Source organism: Aethalodelphis obliquidens, unplaced genomic scaffold (assembly GCF_003676395.1).
Source record: "Aethalodelphis obliquidens isolate GAN/ISIS:26980383/991018 unplaced genomic scaffold, ASM367639v1 scaffold121, whole genome shotgun sequence".
Classification (NCBI taxonomy): domain Eukaryota; kingdom Metazoa; phylum Chordata; class Mammalia; order Artiodactyla; family Delphinidae; genus Aethalodelphis; species Aethalodelphis obliquidens.
Genome location: NW_020838065.1, coordinates 203,154 through 221,696, shown reverse-complemented (window position 1 = coordinate 221,696; position 18,543 = coordinate 203,154). Strand labels below are relative to the sequence as shown.

General features: G+C 38.8%; 1 protein-coding gene across 3 annotated transcripts in view; it reads right to left on the bottom strand.

Annotated features, from left to right (window-relative positions):
• The window catches only part of SIMC1 (SUMO interacting motifs containing 1), a 97,487-nt gene that overhangs the window by 9,946 nt on the left and 68,998 nt on the right, over positions 1–18,543 (bottom strand). For all 3 annotated transcript variants that reach the window (XM_027098206.1, XM_027098205.1, XM_027098208.1), the window contains one exon: positions 17,135–17,263. In XM_027098206.1, the coding sequence (XP_026954007.1) occupies positions 17,135–17,263 (129 nt within the window). The remainder of the gene's footprint in view (positions 1–17,134; positions 17,264–18,543) is intronic.

Here is an 18,543-nt window from a genome sequence, read left to right as displayed (position 1 = left end):
AAGTATAGCTGGTATTGGATTTACTCTCCTGTTATCAATAATTATAAACCTGTACAAAATATATGAAATAACTATTTTCAGGCATTGGACAAGCTACTACAAATGACTATTATTCTTGAGAGAAGGGAAACAAAGGTGGTGAACCCCATGTTTACCCCAGATTTCTTGCTGGGGGCACTTTCTAACTAAGGCAGAGCAAAGCGTTGGTCCCAAACAGAAAGCAGTGGGCTTGTTGGGCAGAGCAAACAGAGACTGGAGTTCAGTAGAGCTGAGGTGGCTGGAATTTGTGTCAAAGAAGAGGGAGCTCAAGAAATATGTGTAAGGGGCCCCCTTGGCACACGGACAGGGAGAAGATCCAAAAGCCTGGGAGAGAACAGCTAGTGAGGAGCTATGAGCTGACTGGGAATTTGGGAGAGTACCCAGTGCTGAAAGACATGGGGTTTCAATGAGCTAGAGGAGAGATCTCATTGAACATGTTGGGCATTCAGGTGCAACCCCAGAAAGACTAAGCTACAAGACTAGTATCTTAAGAAGGGTTGATTTAGAACACCCTTACAAATCCTAGAAACAAGGCTTAAAAGGAGAAAGCTAATCTGCCAGTAAATCACTGTCTGCAAGAATGAAACTCAATACTCTTTAAAGGAAGTCAGCAAATTTCAGACTCTCAACAATGTGGCATTCATAATGTTCAGCACACAATAAAAAATTATTAGACAGGGGAAAAAGCAGGAAAATGTGGTTCATAACCAGGAGCAAAATGTCCATAGAAACAGGCTAAGAGTTGATACAGATGTTGGAATTAGTAGACAAGGACTTTAGAACAGCTATTATAAATATGTTCAAAATTAACCAACCAACCAATCAACCAACCAGCTGACCAACTAACCAAGATATATATAATCAGTGATTAGATGGGGACACTTAGCAAAGAGAAATGGACACTATAACAATGAACCAAATGGAGACTCTAGAGCTGAAAAACACAATACCTGAAAAAAAAAAAAATCACTGGATAGGCTTAACAACAATTGGGCACCACAAAAGAAAAGATCAGGAGCATGAAGTCTATCCAAAGTGAAAAAGAGAAAAAAAAAAGACAAGTCAAAACAAAATAAAACAAAACAACAACAGTAGAAAACACCAGATCCTCAGTGTTCTGTGGAACAGTGTCATACAGCTTAATGTATATGTACTTGAATTCCCAGAAGATGAAAGTTTGGGGCAAAAAATAATGGCCAAGATATTTCAAAAATTGATCAAAAGTATCAACTCACAGATTCCAGAATCTCAATAAACCCCAAGCAGGATAAACATAAAGGAAACCACACCTAGTTATAATAATCAAATTGCTGAAAACAAAAAAAAGCAGCCAGAGAACAAAGACACATGGCATATAAGGGAACAAAAGTAAGAAATTCTAATGACTTCTCATCAGCAAGCCAGAAGAAAATGGAACATCTTTAAAATAAATTAAAAATATCTATCAATCTAGAACTCATATCAAGTAAAAACACCATTCATATATGAAGGTAAAATAAAAACATTTCCAGATAAACAAAAGCTGAGAGAATTCATTATGGTAGACCTGCACTACAAAAAATGTTAAAAGAAGTTAAGTTCTTTAGGTGGAAGAGAAATGATACCAAATGGAACTTGGATCTTCAACAAAGAAAGAAGAGCACCCAAAATGGTAGCTATGTGGATCTGATGTGTGTTTTATTTCAGCACCACTAAGCAATTAACTCAATTCTGACACTATTTACCATAGTGTCAGATCCCACAGGTTAAGGGCTCAATCCTACAAGACTGCCCTCCCACTCTCTCTTCAGGTGCCAATTGGAAAGTCCAGGTTGTTGACCTGTGTGCTTCTGAACCACTTAGCTATAGATCGAAGGTTCCCAGAAACCCATCTTAGGTTTGATTAATTTGTTACAGTGGCTCACAGAACTCAGAGAAACACTTTACTTACTAGATTACCAGTTTATTATAAAAGGATATAACTCAAGAACAGCCAAATGGGAGAGATGCATAAGGTATGGGGAAAGGGTGAGGCCCTTCCATGCTCTCTGGGTACATCACTCTACAGGCATCTCCACCTGTTTACCAACCTGGAAGCTCTCTGAACCCAGGCCTTTTGGGTTTTCAAGGAAGCTGCATTAGATAGGCATGACTGATTAAATCATTGGCCATTGGTAATTGAACTCAACCTTCAGCCCCTGCCCATTCCCAAGATGTGGGGGTGGGGTGGGGGGAGGGCTGGTAGTGGAGGGTTGGAGTCCCAACTCTCTAATTACATGGTTCCCCTGGCAACCAGCTCCTATCCTTAGGTCACCAAATACTTTCTGAAAGACCCCTCACTAACATAACAAAGATAACTTGATCACTCTTATCACTTATAAAACTCCAAAAGAGCTCTGTGCCAGGAACAGGATGAAGATCAAATATATATATTTCTAATTATAGGTCATAATATCACAGTTAGGTAGTATAAAGACTTTCCCTCCCATATCTCTGAAATTTTTTTAAAAACAACTAAATGTTTAAAGCAAAAATATGATCCCATCCTGGAGTAAAATGTATGACAACAATAGCACAGAGGATGGGAGTGGGGTAAATGGAAATACACAGTTATAAGGTTCTTACATTACATGTTATGATATAATATTAATTCAAGGCAGACTCTAGTAAGTTAAGAATGCATATTGTAATTCCAAGAGCAACCATTAAAAAAAGTAAAACATTTGCTGAAAAAGCATGTGATAAAATTCAATACCTGCTCATGATAAAAACTGAGAAAACTAGGAATAGAAGGGAACTTCTTCAACTTATTAATGAATATCTACAAAAAAACTTATAGCTGGCATCATAATTAATGGTGAACTCATATATATATATTTTTTTGCGGTACGCGGGCCTCTCACTGTTGTGGCCTCTCCCGTGGCGGAGCACAGGCTCCGGACGCGCAGGCTCAGTGGCCATGGCTCACGGGCCTAGCCGCTCCGCAGCATGTGGGATCTTCCCGGACCGGGGCACGAACCTGTGTCCCCTGCATTGGCAGGTGGACTCTCAACCACTGCGCCACCAGGGAAGCCCTGAACTCATATTTTAATTAATCCATAATTAATGAACTGAATGCTTTCCCCTAGATCATGAACAAAGGTGTCTGCTTTCATCACTGCTATTCAACATAGTACTGGAAGTTCTAGCCAGTGCAGTAAGGCAATAAAAGGCATACTGATTGGAAAAAAAGAAATAAAACTTTCCCTATTTGCAGATGAAATGATGGTCTACACAGACAATCCTAAGGAATCTTTGGCACAAAAGCTTTTTCCTTAAAAGAAAAAGCTGATAAGCTGGACTTCATTAAAATTTAAAGCTTGCTTTTTGAAAGACCTCGTTAAAGAGGATGAAAAGACAAACTACAGAATGGGAGAAAATATTTGCAAACTACAGATCTGAAAAAGGATTGTATCTAGAATATATAAAGACTCTTAAAAGTCAACAGTAGGAGAGCAGAGTCAAGATGGAGATGTGGGAAGACGTGGAGTTAGCTTTTCCCTGCAACTAGGGCGCCTGCCGGCCGCTGGTGGGGGACTCTGATGCCCAAGGAGATGGGAGGTACCCCAAAGTGAACCGGTAGGATGTAGGGGGACTGATGGGGGAGGAGAAGTGGAAGCCAGACAGGATCGGCATCCCTGAGGCCAGGGAGATCAGGAGAGGCAGGCGGGAGGAACTCTCCAGGAAGAGCAGGAGAGGAGGGAGGGCGATTGCCTGGCCCGCCTGGGCCAGGGAGCCTGCTGAGCTCCCAGGCCTGTACCCACCCCCCCAAAGCCCCATCCAGGCTGCATGGGTCCTGGGGGCATAGGAGGGAGGCAGGGAGATCAGGAGAGGCAGTTGGGAGGAGCCATCTGGGAGGAGTGGGGGATGAGCGGAGGGCGATTGCCCCTCTCACTCGGTATGGGGAGCCTGCTGAGATCCCAGGCCTGTCACCTGCCCTCCAAAGACCCCTCCAGGCTATGTAGGTCCTTGAGGGCATAGGAGGGAGGAGGGGAGACCAGGAGGGGCAGGGGGGAGGGGCCCTCCCAGACTGGAAGAGCAGGAGAGGAGAGGAGAGGAGGGCGTTTGTCCCACCCACTTGAGCCCAGGAAGCCTGCTGGGCTCCCAGGTGAAGTCCCCTGCCCTCTCAGACCAGGAGTGGGGGGCACGCCTGGGCCCCTTCTGTTCCTTGAGCCTAAGCCCCATCCCCCACAGCCCCCAGGGCCTGTTCCAGCCCTGTGGGTCCTGAGCATTAGCCCCACCCACTACCCAAACCTCACCCTTGCTTAGGCCCTGCCCTCTGCAGCCAAAGCCTCCTCCCCCACCCCCCTTTTTTTTCCCTCCTCTTTTTTACTACTGTGGTACTGTTGTACCTTCCGGTTGTTGATTCATCTATATTTTTATTTTTATATTCTTCCTAACATATCTGTTAGTTTCCTAGTCTAATTTTATTTTTTACTTTGTTATTGTATTTTATTTTTTTGCCACCCCAGGCAGCTTGTGGGATCTTGGTTCATGAGCCTGCCAGGGTAAGGACGAAGCTCCTGCGGTGGGAGTTCTGAGTCCGAACCACTGGACTAACAGAGAACCTTAGACCCCAGGGAATTTTCATTGGAATGAGGTCTCACGGAGTTCCTCATCTTAGCACCAAGACCCAGCTCTACCCAGTAGCCTACAAACCCCAGTGTTGGAAGCCTCAGGCCAAACAACCAGTAAGACAAGAACACAGTCCCACTCATAAAAAAATTAAAAAAAATGAGACGGCAAAATAATATGTCACAGATGGAGGAGCAAGGTAAAAACCTACAAGACCAAAAATATGAAGAGGAAATAGGCAATCTACCTGAAAAAGAATTCAAAGTAATGATAGTAATGATGATTCAGAATCTCGGAAACAGAATGGAGGCACAGACTGAGAAAATAAAAGAAATGTTTAACAAAGGTCTAGAAGAAATAAAGAACAAACAGAGATGAACAATACAATAACTGAAATAAAAAATACAGCAGAAGGAATCAGTAACAGAATAACTGAGGCAGAAGAACAAGTAAGTAACCTGGAAGACAAAATGGTGGAAATAACTGTCGAGGAGCAGAATAAAGAAAAAAGAATGAAAAGAATTGAAGACAATCTCAGAGATCTCTGGGACAACACTAAACACACCAACATTCGAATTACAGGGGTCCCAGAAGAAGAAGAGAAAAAGAAAGGGCCTGAGAAAATATCTGAAGAGATTATAGTTGAAAACTTCCATAACATGGGAAAGAGTCACTTAAGTCCAGGAAGCAAAGAGAGTCCCATACAGGATAAACCCTAGGAAAAACACACCAAGACACATATTATTCAAACTAACAAAAATTAAATTCAAAGAAAAATATTAAAAGCAGCAAGGGAAAAACAAAAAATAACATATAAAGGAATCCCCATAACGTTATCAGCTGATTTTTCAGCAGAAACTCTGCAGGCCAGAAGGGAGTGGCAGGATGTACTTAAAGTGATGAAAGAGAAAAACCTACAACCTAGATTACTCTACCCAGCAAGGATCTCATTCAGATTCAATGGAGAAGTCAAAAGCTTTTCAGACAAGGAAAAGCTAAGAGAATTCAGCACCACCAAACCAGCTTTACAACAAACGGTAAAGAAACTTCTCCAAGCGGGAAACACAAGAGGAGAAAAAGACCCACAGAAACAAACCCAAAACAGTTGAGAAAATAGTAATAGGAACATACATATCGATAATAACCTTGATTATTAAATGCCCCAACCAAAAGACACAGACTGGCTGAATGGATACAAAAAAAAGACCCATATATATGCTGTCTACAAGAGACCCACTTCACATCTAGGGACATATACACACTGAAACTGAAGGGATGGAAAAAGATGTTATAACAGACAAGGAGGGACACTACATAATGATCAAAGGATCAATCCTAGAAGAAGATATAACAATTATAAATATATATGCACCCAGCATAGGAGTACCTCAATACATAGGCAAATGCTAACAACCATGAAAGGAGAAATCGACAGTAACACAATAATAGTAGAGGACTTTAACACCCCAGTTATACCAATGGACAGATCATCCAAACAGAAAATAAATAAGGAAACACAAACTTTAAATGACACAATAGACCAGACAGATCTAACTGATATTTATAGAACATTCCACCCAAACGTGGCAGAATACACTTTCTTCTCAAGTGCACATGGAACATTCTTCAGGATAGATCACATCTTTGGTCACAAATCAAGCCTCGGAAAATTTAAGAAAATTGAAATCATATCAACCATCTTTTCTGACCACATGCCATGAGACTGGAAATCAATCACAGGAAAAAAACTGTAAAAAACACAAATACATGGAGGCTAAGCAGTGCACTACTAAATAACCAAGGGATCACTGAAGAAATCAAAGAAGAAATAAAAAAATACATAGGAACAAATGACAATGAAAACATGATAACCCAAAACCTATGGGATGCAGCAAAAGCAGTTCTAAGAGAGAAGTTTATAGCATTACAATCTCACTACAAGAAACAAGAAAAATCTCAAATAAACAATCTAACTCTATACTTAAAACAGCTAGAGAAAGAAGAACAAAGAAAACCCAAAGTCAGTAGAAGGAAAGAAATCATAAAGATGAGAGCAGAAATAAATGAAATAGAAATGAAGAAAACAATAGCAAAGATCAATAAAACTAAAAGCTGGTTCTTTGAGAAAAACAAAATTGATAAACCCTTAGTCAGGTTCATCAAGAAAAAAAGGGAGAGGATGCAAATCAATAAAATTAGAAATGAAAAAGGAGAAGTTACAACAGACACTGCAGAAATACAAAGCATCGTAAGAGACTACTACAAGCAACTATATGCCAACAAAATGGACAACCATGAAGAAACGGACAAATTCTTGGAAAGGTACAATTTTCCAAGACTGAACCAGGAAGAATTAGAAAATATAAACAGAACTATCACAAGTAATGAAATTGAAACTGTAATTTAAAATCTTCCAACAAACAAAAGTCCAGGACCAGATGGCTTCACAGGCGAATTCTATCAAACATTTAGAGAAGAGCTAACACGAATCCTTCTCAAACTCTTCCAAAAAAAATCCTGAACAAAATACTAGTAAACAGAATCCAACAGCACATTAAAAGGATCATACACCATGATCAAGTGGGATTTATCCCAGGGATGCAAGGATTCTTTAATATACGCAAATCAATCAATATGGTACACCACATTAACAAATTAAGGAATAAAAACCATATGATCATCTCAATAGATGCAGAAAAAGCTTTTGACAAAATTCAACACCCATTTATGATAAAAACTCTCCAGAAAATGGGCATAGAGGGAACCTACCTCAACATAATAAAGGCCATATATGACAAACCCACAGCAAGCATCATACTCAATGGTGAAAAACTGAAAGCATTTCCACTAAGATCAGGAACAAGACAAGGATGTCCACTCTCACCACTCTTATTCAACATAGTTTTGTAAGCCCTAGCCACAGCAATCAGAGAAGAAAAAGAAAAAACAGGAATACAAATTGGAAAAGAAGAAGTAAAACTGTCACTGTTTGCCAACAACATGATGCTATACATAGAAAATCCTAAAGATACCACCAGAAAACTACTAGAACTAATCAATGAATTTGGTAAGGTTGCAGGATACAAAATTAATGCACAGAAATCTCTGGCATTCCTATACACCACCAACAAAAAGCAGAAACAGAAACTAAGAAAACACTCCCATTTACCATTGCAACAAAAAGAATAAAATACCTAGGAATAAACCTGCCTAAGGAGGTGAAAGACTTGCACTCAGAAAACTATAAAACACTGACGAAAGAAATCAAAGATGACATAAACAGATGGAGAAATATATCATGTTCTTGGATTGGAAGAATCAATATTGTGAAAATGACTATACTACCTAAAGCAATCTACAGATTCAATGCAATCCCTATCAAACTACCAATGGCATTTTTCACAGAATTAGAACAAAAAACTTTACAATTCGTATGGAAACACAAAAGACTCTGAATAGCCAAGGAATCTTGAGAAAGAAAAATGGACTTGGAGGAATCAGGCTCCCCAACTTCAAACTATACTACAAAGCTACAGTAATCAAGACAGTATGGTACTGGCACAAAAACAGAAATATAGATCAATGGTACAGGATAGAATGCCCAGAGATAAACCCATGCATATATGGGCACCTAATTACGACAAAGGAGGCAAGAACATACAATGGAGAAAAGACATCCTCTTCAATAAGTGATGCTGGGAAAACTGGACAGCTACGTGTAAAAGAATGAAATTAGAATACTACCTAACACCATACACAAAAATAAACTCCATATAGATTAAACACTTAAACATAAGGCCAGACACTATAAAACTCTTAGAGGAAAACATAGGAAAAACACTCTTTAACATAAACCACAGCAAGATCTTTTTTGAACCATATCCTAGAGTAACAGAAATAAAAACAAAAATAAACAAATGGGACTTAAACTTAAGAGCTTTTGCACAGCAAAGGAAACCATAACCAAGACAAAAAGACAACCCTCAGAATGGGAGAAAATAATATTTGCAAATGAAACAACAAAGGATTAATCTCCAAAATATACAAACAGCTCATGGAGCTCAATATGAAAAAAACCAAACAATCCAGTTAAAAAATGGGTGGAAGACCTAAATAGACATTTCATACAGATGGCCAAGAGGCACATGAAAAGATGCTCAACATCACTAATTATTAGAGAAATGCAAATCAAAACTAAAATGAGGGGCTTCCCTGGTGGCGCAGTGGTTGAGAGTCCACCTGCCGATGCAGGGGACACGGGTTCGTGCCCCGGTCCGGCAAGATCCCACATGCCGTGGAGCGGCTGGGCCTGTGAGCCATGGCTGCTGAGCCTGCGCGTCCGGAGCCTGTGCTCCGCAATGGGAGGGGCCACAACAGTGAGAGGCCCGCGTACTGCAAAAAAAAAAATAATAAACTACAATGAGGTATCACCTCACGCTGGTCAGAATGGTCATTATCAAAAAATCTAGAAACAATAAATGCTGGAAAGGGTGTGGTGAAAAGGGAATCCTCCTGCACTGTTGGTGGGAATGTAAATTGATACAACCACTATGGAAAACAGTATGCAGGTTCCTTAAAAAACTAAAAAGAGAACTACCATATGACCCAGCAATCCCACTACTGGGCATATACCCTGAGAAAAACCATAATTCAAAAAGAGACATGTACCAATGTTCATTGCAGCACTATTTACAATAGCCAGGACATGGAACCAACCTAAATGTCCATCGACAGATGAATGGGTAAGGAAGATGTGGCACATATGCACAATGGAATATTACTCAGCCATAAAAAGAAACAAAATTGAGTTATTTGTAGTGAGGTGGATGGGCCTAGAGTCTCTCATACAGAGTGAAGTAAGTCAGAAAAAGAAAAACAGATACTATATGCTAACACATATATATGGAATCTAAAAAAAAAAAGGTACTGATGAACCTAGTTGCAGGGCAGGAATAAAGAGATAGACATAGAAAATGGACTTTAGGACATGGGGTGGGAGGGCAAAGTGCGAGTAGCATTGACATACATACACTACCAAATGTAAAATAGTTGGCTGGTGGGAAGCAGCAGCATAGCACAGGGAGATCGTCTCGGTGCTTTATGATGACCTAGAGGGGGGATGGGAGGGAGGCTCAAGAGGGAAGGGATATGGGGACATGTGTATGCATACGGCTATTCGCTTCACTGTGCAACAGAAACTAACACAGTATTGTGAAGTAATTATATTCCAATAAAGATCTATTAAAAAAACCCAAACTCAGTAAAAAAGCAAACAATCTATTTAGAACATGAGAAAAAAATATTTTAGTGAAGATGTTATACAGATGGTATTAAGCACATGAAAAGATGTTCAACTTCATTAGCCATCAGAGAAATGAAGATGAAAATCATAATGAGAATCCACTACACACCTATCAGAATGGCTAAAATAAAAAACAGTAACAACATCAAATGCTGGCCAGGATGCAGAGAAACTGGATCACTCATATACTGCTGGGGGGAATGTAAAACCGTACAGCCACTCAAGGAAACAGTTTGGCAGTTTCTTAAAAAAATTAAATAAGTAACTACTATATAATACAAAAATTGCACTCCTTGGCACTTATTCCATAGAAATGAAGACTTACATTTATTCAAAAATTTGTACATGAATGTTTATAGAAGTTTTATTCATAATAGCCCCAAACTGGTAACAAGACAGATATCCTTCAGGAGGTAAATTGTTAAAAAAAAAAAATCAAAGGTACATCCACACTATGGAATACTATTCAGCAATAAAAAATAATCAACTATTGATAGATACAACAACCTGAATGGATCTCCAGAGATTTATGCTAAGTGAAAAAGCCAATCCCCAAAGTTTACATACTGTATGATTCCACTTATACAATATCTTGAAATGACAAAACTATAAAAATGAAAAATAGACTAGTAGTTGCCAAGGGTTAAGAAGGGGTGGCAGTGGGAAGGTATAGTTCTAAAAGGGCAAAATGAATAATCCTTATGACTATGGAAATGTTCTCTATCTTGGCTTCTATCATTCTTTGTTTTTATTTTTAAAAATCGAAAAAATTTTTTATTTTTGGCTGCATTGGGTTGCTGCACACGGGCTTTCTCTATTTGCTGTGAGTGGGAGCTACTCTTTGTTGCAGTGCGCGGGCTTCTTATTGCGGTGGGCTCTCTCGTTGCGGAGCACGGGCTCTAGGCACACAGGCCTCAGCAGTTGCGGCACGTGGACTCAGTAGTTGTGGCTCACGGGCTCTAGAGTGCAGGCTCAGTAGTTGAGGCTCACGGACTTAGTTTCCCTGCGGCATGTGGGATCTTCCCAGACTGGGGCTCAAACCTGTGTCCCCTGCATTGGCAGGTGGATTCTTAACCACTGCGCCACCAGGGAAATCCATTCTTGATATCCTGGTTGTGATACATGCACTAAAGTTTTGCAATATGTTACCATTGGGCAAAATTGTGTAAAGAGTACATGTGATCTCTCTGTATTATTCCTTATAACTACATAAGAATCTACAACTATGTAAAAATAAATTTTTAATTTAAAAAAGTTAAAAAGACTTAGGAAAGATAAAATGGAATAATAGAAAATAATTAATCCAAAAGAAGGCAGAAAAGGAGGCAAAAATGAACAAAGAACAAAAGGGACAAATAGGAAACAAACAGTAAGATGACAGATATAAAACCAATAATTAAATTAAATGTAAATGGAATAAATAACTCCAGTTAAAAGGCAGGGATTTTCAGCTGCCTATAAAAGCAAATCTGACTATATGCTGTTTACAATAAATATAGCTTTTTTTTTAAACTTATTTTTTATACTCAGAGAAGAGTTGCAAGAATAGTACAAATAATTCCCAAATACCCTTAGTATTTTTCACTCACATTCCCCAAGTGTTAGACATTTACCATATCTTCTTTATCCTTCTGACTAACTCTGTCTTTCTATTTTTTTTCTCTAAACTATTTGATAGTAAGTTGCAGACATGATGCCCATTTATCCCTAAATACTTGCAGTGTATAATTCCTAAAAACAAGGACATTCTCTAAGATAACCACGTACAATGATAAAAAAAATCAGAAAATTAATCTTAATGCAATACTATTATATTAAGCATAGACTTTAATCAGATTTTTTAAATTGTCTTAATGATGCTATTAATAGCAAAAGAAAATCCCAGATTATGCATTGCATTCAGTTGCCTGTTTTCTAATGTCCTTTGATCTGGAATAGTTCCTCAATCTTGCTTTGTCTTTCATGACATTGACATTTTGGAAAAGTGCAGGTCAGTTTTTTTCATAGAATGTTTCTCATTTGGGATTTCTCTGATGTTTTCCCATGATTTGATTGAGGTTATGCATTTTTTGGCAAGAGGACTGCAAAAATGTTGTGTGTATCATATCAAGGGGCATATGATGCCAATTTGTCCCATTGCTGGTGTTAATTTTGATCACTTGACTATGGTAGTATCTCCACAGTAAAGTTATTATTTTTCACTTCATAATTAATATCTTGTGAGAATATACTTTGAGATTATGCAAATATCTTGGAGTACGCAAACTTTCACAATTTTAGTACACACTCATACCTGAATTTACTCTTATTATGATGGCTTCCAAATGGTATTTTTTCCCCTAATTCATCATTTCTTCTTCTTTTTTTTTTTTTTTTTGCGGTACGCGGACCTCTCACTGTTGTGGCCTCTCCCGTTGCGGAGCACAGGCTCCGGACGCGCAGGCTCGGCGGCCATGGCTCATGGGCATGTGGGATCTTCCCGGACCGGGGCACGAACTCGTGTCCCCTGCATCGGCAGGTGGACTCTCAACCACTGCGCCACCAGGGAAGCCCCATCATTTCTTCTTATATTTATTAGCTGGCTTTCTAATATAAGGAAGAGAGTCCGTTTTCTTCCTTCCTATCAGTATTAGAATCATGGATTCTTATTTTACACAACAGTTTATAATGTTCTACTGTCAATATTTATTTGGTACTCAAATTATCCCAGATTTAGTCAGTGGAAGCCCTTTAAGCTTCTTTTGACATGCTCTGAACATTCCTTGAACATTTCCTCACTTTCTGGAACAAGATGTTCTAGGCTCATTTTATACTTTTCTTTACCTCAGCTCTGGAATTAGTCATTTCCTTAAAGAACTCTGGTTCCTTTTAGTATAAACTAGTATTTAGAAACAAAGATCTGAGTACTAGGTGTGCTCACTGCTACTAGGGTGTAATTGTTTCTATGCTCTCTCAGTGGGTAAAGGTAGGAAACAGACGTATGAATTCACACACACACACACACTATATATATATATATAAAACACACTCACACATCTACATTTATTCCTATATCTATTAGAAACCACAAGTTCATGTTGATACCTCCAATTCCAATCCAGCACCACAGGGTTCCTTCTATCCTTTCCCCTTTTCATATGTGTAACTCTCTTCTCTGACAGTGAGAAACTTGGCTCTCATTATCCACAATACATTTATTTGTTTAATCCTAGAATACACATAAGATAGTTTTTGAATTGTTAACTCATACTTTCTGTGAAAAAGAAAGTTACTAACTAGAGTTTAATATTTACTTACACTTCATTTTGTCTTTAGCCTGAGGGCGTTTAGTCCAGATACTGTGTTTTACCTTACTTGGACAGACTAGTGGTTTCCAGGGGTTGGAGAAGATGAATAGTTACCCGTAAAAGGGTAGTACAAGGGATCTTTGTGGTGATGGAACAGTTCCATATATCTTGATTGTGCTGGTGGTTATATGAAGCTACAAATGTGATAAAATTACATAGAACTACCCTCAAATGAGGGCAATCTAGGTGAAATGGATGAAATCTGAATATGTTCTGTGGATTATACCAATGTCAATTTCCTTTTTGTGATACTGTTATAGTTATGCAAGATGTAATCACTAGGGGAAAGAGGGTGAAGGGTATACAGGACCCCTCTGTACTAGTTTTTGCAACTTCCTGTGAATCTATAATTATTTAAAAATAAGAAGTAAAAAAAAAGTTGCTTGGGCTTGTCCTCCCTCCCATCCCCCACCCCATGGCCCCAATTATTATTCATTTAAAACACAGGTTAATTTGTGTCTGTTTGTATTGCATGTTAGGCTCCCATCCAACTTCCTTGCTGATTTATTTTTCTTTTTTTGAGTATATAAAACATTAATATGGTTCTAAAAGTCTAAAAGTTATAACTATACAAAGAAGTATACTCAGGGAAGTATTACACTACCAATACTACCATTAAGGTCATTCCAACTCCAGCTCAGAACCTTATCTCCTTTCCAGCCCATTGCCATCTATCTACCCCTGTATGTAAGCAATTTGATTAGACTGCAGTTTATCTTAACTTGGTTTCTTTTTTTGTAAATTATTATAATCATGTATGTTTAAAAATTTCTCCTTTTTAGAAAAAAATATGTATATTTATTATGCATACTCTTTTGTATTTTGCTTTGTTTACTTAACAATATATTTTGTAAAACAGATCATAAATATTTTGCTCCTATTTTTAAATTTTACTTTTTTACAGCTACATCTTCACTGTGTAGATGTACCACAGATATTCAACCACTGCCCTATGTATGGGCATTTGGGTTATTTCTAGTATTTTGCAATTACAAACATGCTGTTGTGAATATCCTTGTGCATATGTATTTTTATACTGTTAAAAGTGTACCTTCAGGGGGCTTCCCTGGTGGCGCAGTGGTTGAGAGTCCGCCTGCCGATGCAGGGAACACATGTTTGTGCCCCGGTCCAGGAAGATCCCACATGCCGCGGAGCGGCTGGGCCCGTGCGCCATGGCCGCTGAGCCTGCGCGTCCGGAGCCTGTGCCCCGCAACGGGAGAGGCCACAACAGTGAGAGGCCCGCGTACCGCAAAAAGAAAAAAAAAAAAGTGTACCTTCAGGGTAAATTCCTAGACATGAGATTGCTGGGTCAAGAGGTACATGTACCTTTAATTTTGTTAGATATTGTAAAATTCCCCTCCATAAGGCTTGTACCATTCTGCAGTCCCACCAGCAATGTATGAGTACCTACCTGCTTTCTCAAAGTCTCACTAATGGAGTCTTTCATAGTACTTTAAAATTTTTACTATTTAGATAGGTTAGAAATTATACCTCAGTGTAGTTTTAATTTAAATTTCTTTAAATATGAATGAGGTTGAACATTATAAGAAAATAAAATCACAGATCACTATCTCTAGTAAACATAGATACAAAAGCCCTTAACAAAATATTAGCAAATTCAATCTGTCAATAAAAAAAGGATAACATATCATAGTCAAGTAGGGTTTTTTATTCTAGGAATGCAAGGTTGTTTTAATATTAGGAAATTAATCAATGTAATCCATCACACCAATGGAAGAAAGGAGAAAAATTTTGACTATCTCAATAGAGGAAAAAAATTTCACAAATTTTAATACCTATTCTTCACAAAAACACTCAATATATTAGAAATAGAAGGAAGTCTCCTCAATCTGACAAGGGGTACCTATGAAACACCTACAGCTAATACTACTACTAAATGGTCAAATACTGAATGTTTGCCCCCTGAGATCAGGCATAAGGCAAGGATGTCTGTTCCTATCACTTCTCCAACATTCTATTGGAGGTATTAGCCCATGCAATAGGGTAAGATAAACAAGCAAAAGGCATACAGATTGGAAAGGAAGAGGTTAAACTGTTTTTATTTGCAGACAAAATATTGTGTATGTAGAAAATTCTAAGGAAACTACAGAAATGTTCCTACTAGAATAAATGAATTCAGCAAGGTTGCAGGATTTCTATATGCTATCAATGAGGCACTGGAAAATGATAGGTCACACGGGTTATGCCTTTGTCAAAACTCATGGAAGGATATTTATGTAAATTAGTTTGTATCATTTAATTGCATGTAAATTATACCTAAACTTTTAAAAGTTAAAACAACCAAGATAAAAGTATATAAAGTATCTCCTAGTATAATTTGGGGTGGTTGCCAATATGCCCTTTCTGAGAAAGTTTTAAAGTAGGGCCAGGTTTTATTTAAAATTTTTTTGTCTATGTTAAGCCCAAATTTGTTTACAGTTACCCATTCCTTAGATTTCCCATCTCTCACCAGAATCTGGGTATAAATGAATGAATGGTATGGGAGTTGGACCCAAATGAAATATCCTTAACAAAGTGATAGAGCAAGCATGGCATTTATGAATGCTTCCTTTTGGCTGACCACTGTAATGTATTGCCTTCTTTGAACTGACCTTGGATTTAAGAAGTCCTGGGGGGCTTCCCTGGTGGCGCAGTGGTTGAGAGTCCGCCTGACGATGCAGGGGACACGGGTTCATGTCTCGGTCCGGGAAGATCCCACATGCCGCGGAGCGGCTAGGCCCGTGAGCCATGGCCGCTGGGCCTGCGTGTCCGGAGCCTGTACTCCGCGGCGGGAGAGGCCACAACAGTGAGAGGTCCGCGTACCGCAAAAAAAAAAAAAGTCCTGGGTTTAAATCTGGATTCTGAATGTGATTAGCTGTGTAAACTTGGGTTATTTAACTACTTAGAGTATATTTCTCATTTGTTAAACAGTAATAACATTATAAAGTTTTATGAAAACATGAGATAATTAACATGACAATGACTGGCACATTGTAGGGACCCAATAAGTGTTTGTCTTAATCTTAGCAGGATATTTTAATTAAATCTTTATTACAATTCTGTATGGTACGACATTTTCTTCCAATAGAGGAACCAGAACTGTACAAGAATAGTCTTGGCTGCCAACTGGCAGCTTAGGGGATGAGTATGGGAAGCAGACATAGACCTGATGGAGATAATTTCCCCTAAGGGCCACCACCGTACAATGGCTTTCTCATAGTTATCTTCTCTACCAGCAACTGTTCATGAATTCATATTCATTCCAGTTTATTTTTCTTCCTTCAGATTTCTAAAATTACTGGTTCAAAGGAGGAATCACAGACCCTAGCCAAGAGCTCTGTTTCCTTGTCTCTTCCTGATGAAATGCTTTACTAATTAATGCTTAGAGAAACTGAATTCCTTATTCTTAGTATCTCGGCTCATTCTAAAGGTGCAACCCTATTCATTCTTGGGTCACCTCTTTTTCCCCTAATATTGGATATGCCTATTTCATTCATCCATCAAGACTTTAGTGAACAGTTATACCAGGCTCTATGGCTGAGGGTCAGAGAAGATGGTCGTGCCTCACAGCTGAACCTTGAGAGATGAGTAAAGTTATTAGACAGATGGATAAAGTGGGAAAATTTAGGCTCCATTTAAGGTACCCTGCCTCTTCCCAAGAAATTATGCCTTAGCTGCAAATAATAACAACTGGTTGAGAACCTCTTTCTTTCAAAAGGTTAAAGAGACAGGAACTATCCCTCTACCTTTTTTTCCCTAATTTAACTACCATTTGGAATTCTCTTTTGAAATTATGTTCCCAGACCAAAACAAAAGACAAACAAACAACAACAACAAAAAAACTAAGACTCACCTCTGACTCCTCTCAGGAATGTCCAGCACAAACCCAAACATCATTTCAGCAATTTTATTGGAGCTGCATGTGGGGGTCCTATCCACCTCTACGGCTATGGACAGCATCCTCTGCAGCTGGCATACAATCCTGAGTCCAGAACACAGAACACAAATGAGCGGGAGGGTCTGGCAAAGAGCTACCCTACTGGCTGGGATGAGGTCCCCACCAGTGTACTAAAGGATCTTGTAAAGCACACACTAGGGTCAGGGAGAACTACTCAAGCATCAGCATGCTTTTATTAGCAATTTCACCTACCTGAATCCCTTTTGCCAGATCATACTATCTGAACCTCTCAGAACCTGGGGTTGAGCTGTAAAAGCAAGCTGCTTTTAAATTCAAAAAGAGAAACATACAATCTTAAGGGTCTAGAGAACTTTAAGGATCACCTAACCTATAACTTCTCTATTTCACAGATGAAGAAACAGGTCCAGAATGACTAACAATTATTTGAATTTCTTTGATAGGAGAAAATACATATTTACCATATAGTCTTCTCCTGTTACTAGTTCCTTTACAATAATCTTTTACTAAGTTCAGTCTCAGAGTTTCAGCTGGTGAAACGTGACCCTCTCTTTCATCAGACCTAACTGTGGGAGACAGCCAGGCTGATGTGGCAGGAGGAATCTGGGCAACCCCTCAGAAGGTGAGCCTGGCCTTGAAGCTAGCCTCTTCTAACATGCACTATTATTTGTGAGGGAAGGAAGGGCTCTGTTTTCAGAAAATCTGTAGCCAGTGACACAATAGGTGGAACAGGGACTCTAGCATCAGATTCTGGCTCAGCAATGACAAGCTGATCAATTTTTGACAAATTACTAAACTGCTCTCAGTCTAAGTTCTCTCATCTCAAAAAAGGAGAAATAATACCACCTATTTCATAAAGTTGTGCTGTTTAAGATATCTGGCAGACAGGCACTCATTCATGGTAAACAGCAGTGCCTACTGTTGTTGTTAAGATCATGATCACTTTTAGGGGGACCCTATTTTATTCTACTAATATCTACTTACAATAAATTTATTACTATTATTATTATTATATTAGCTTTCATTTAAGGAACAGTGTCTGCTTCTCTCTTGGGTCTATATACTGAGTTCTGGGATAACCCTACTTCCCTACTTTAGGACCTTCCCCAATCTGCTCAAGCAAATATTTCATTGTTCCAAAACATTCTCCCTTTAGGTACAAGATTGGCTCCTAAATTAGTGAAAACCCATAGTACTTATATGAAAATCAGGTCAGTGCAACTAGATTATTATATAGCGTTGTGAATTTAGGCACAAATGCTGTATTTGAAATATCAAGTGTGACTGTCATTTTTAACACAATTGACATGGAATAGCAGGTTACTTGTGCAAGGGCAGCTCCAGCC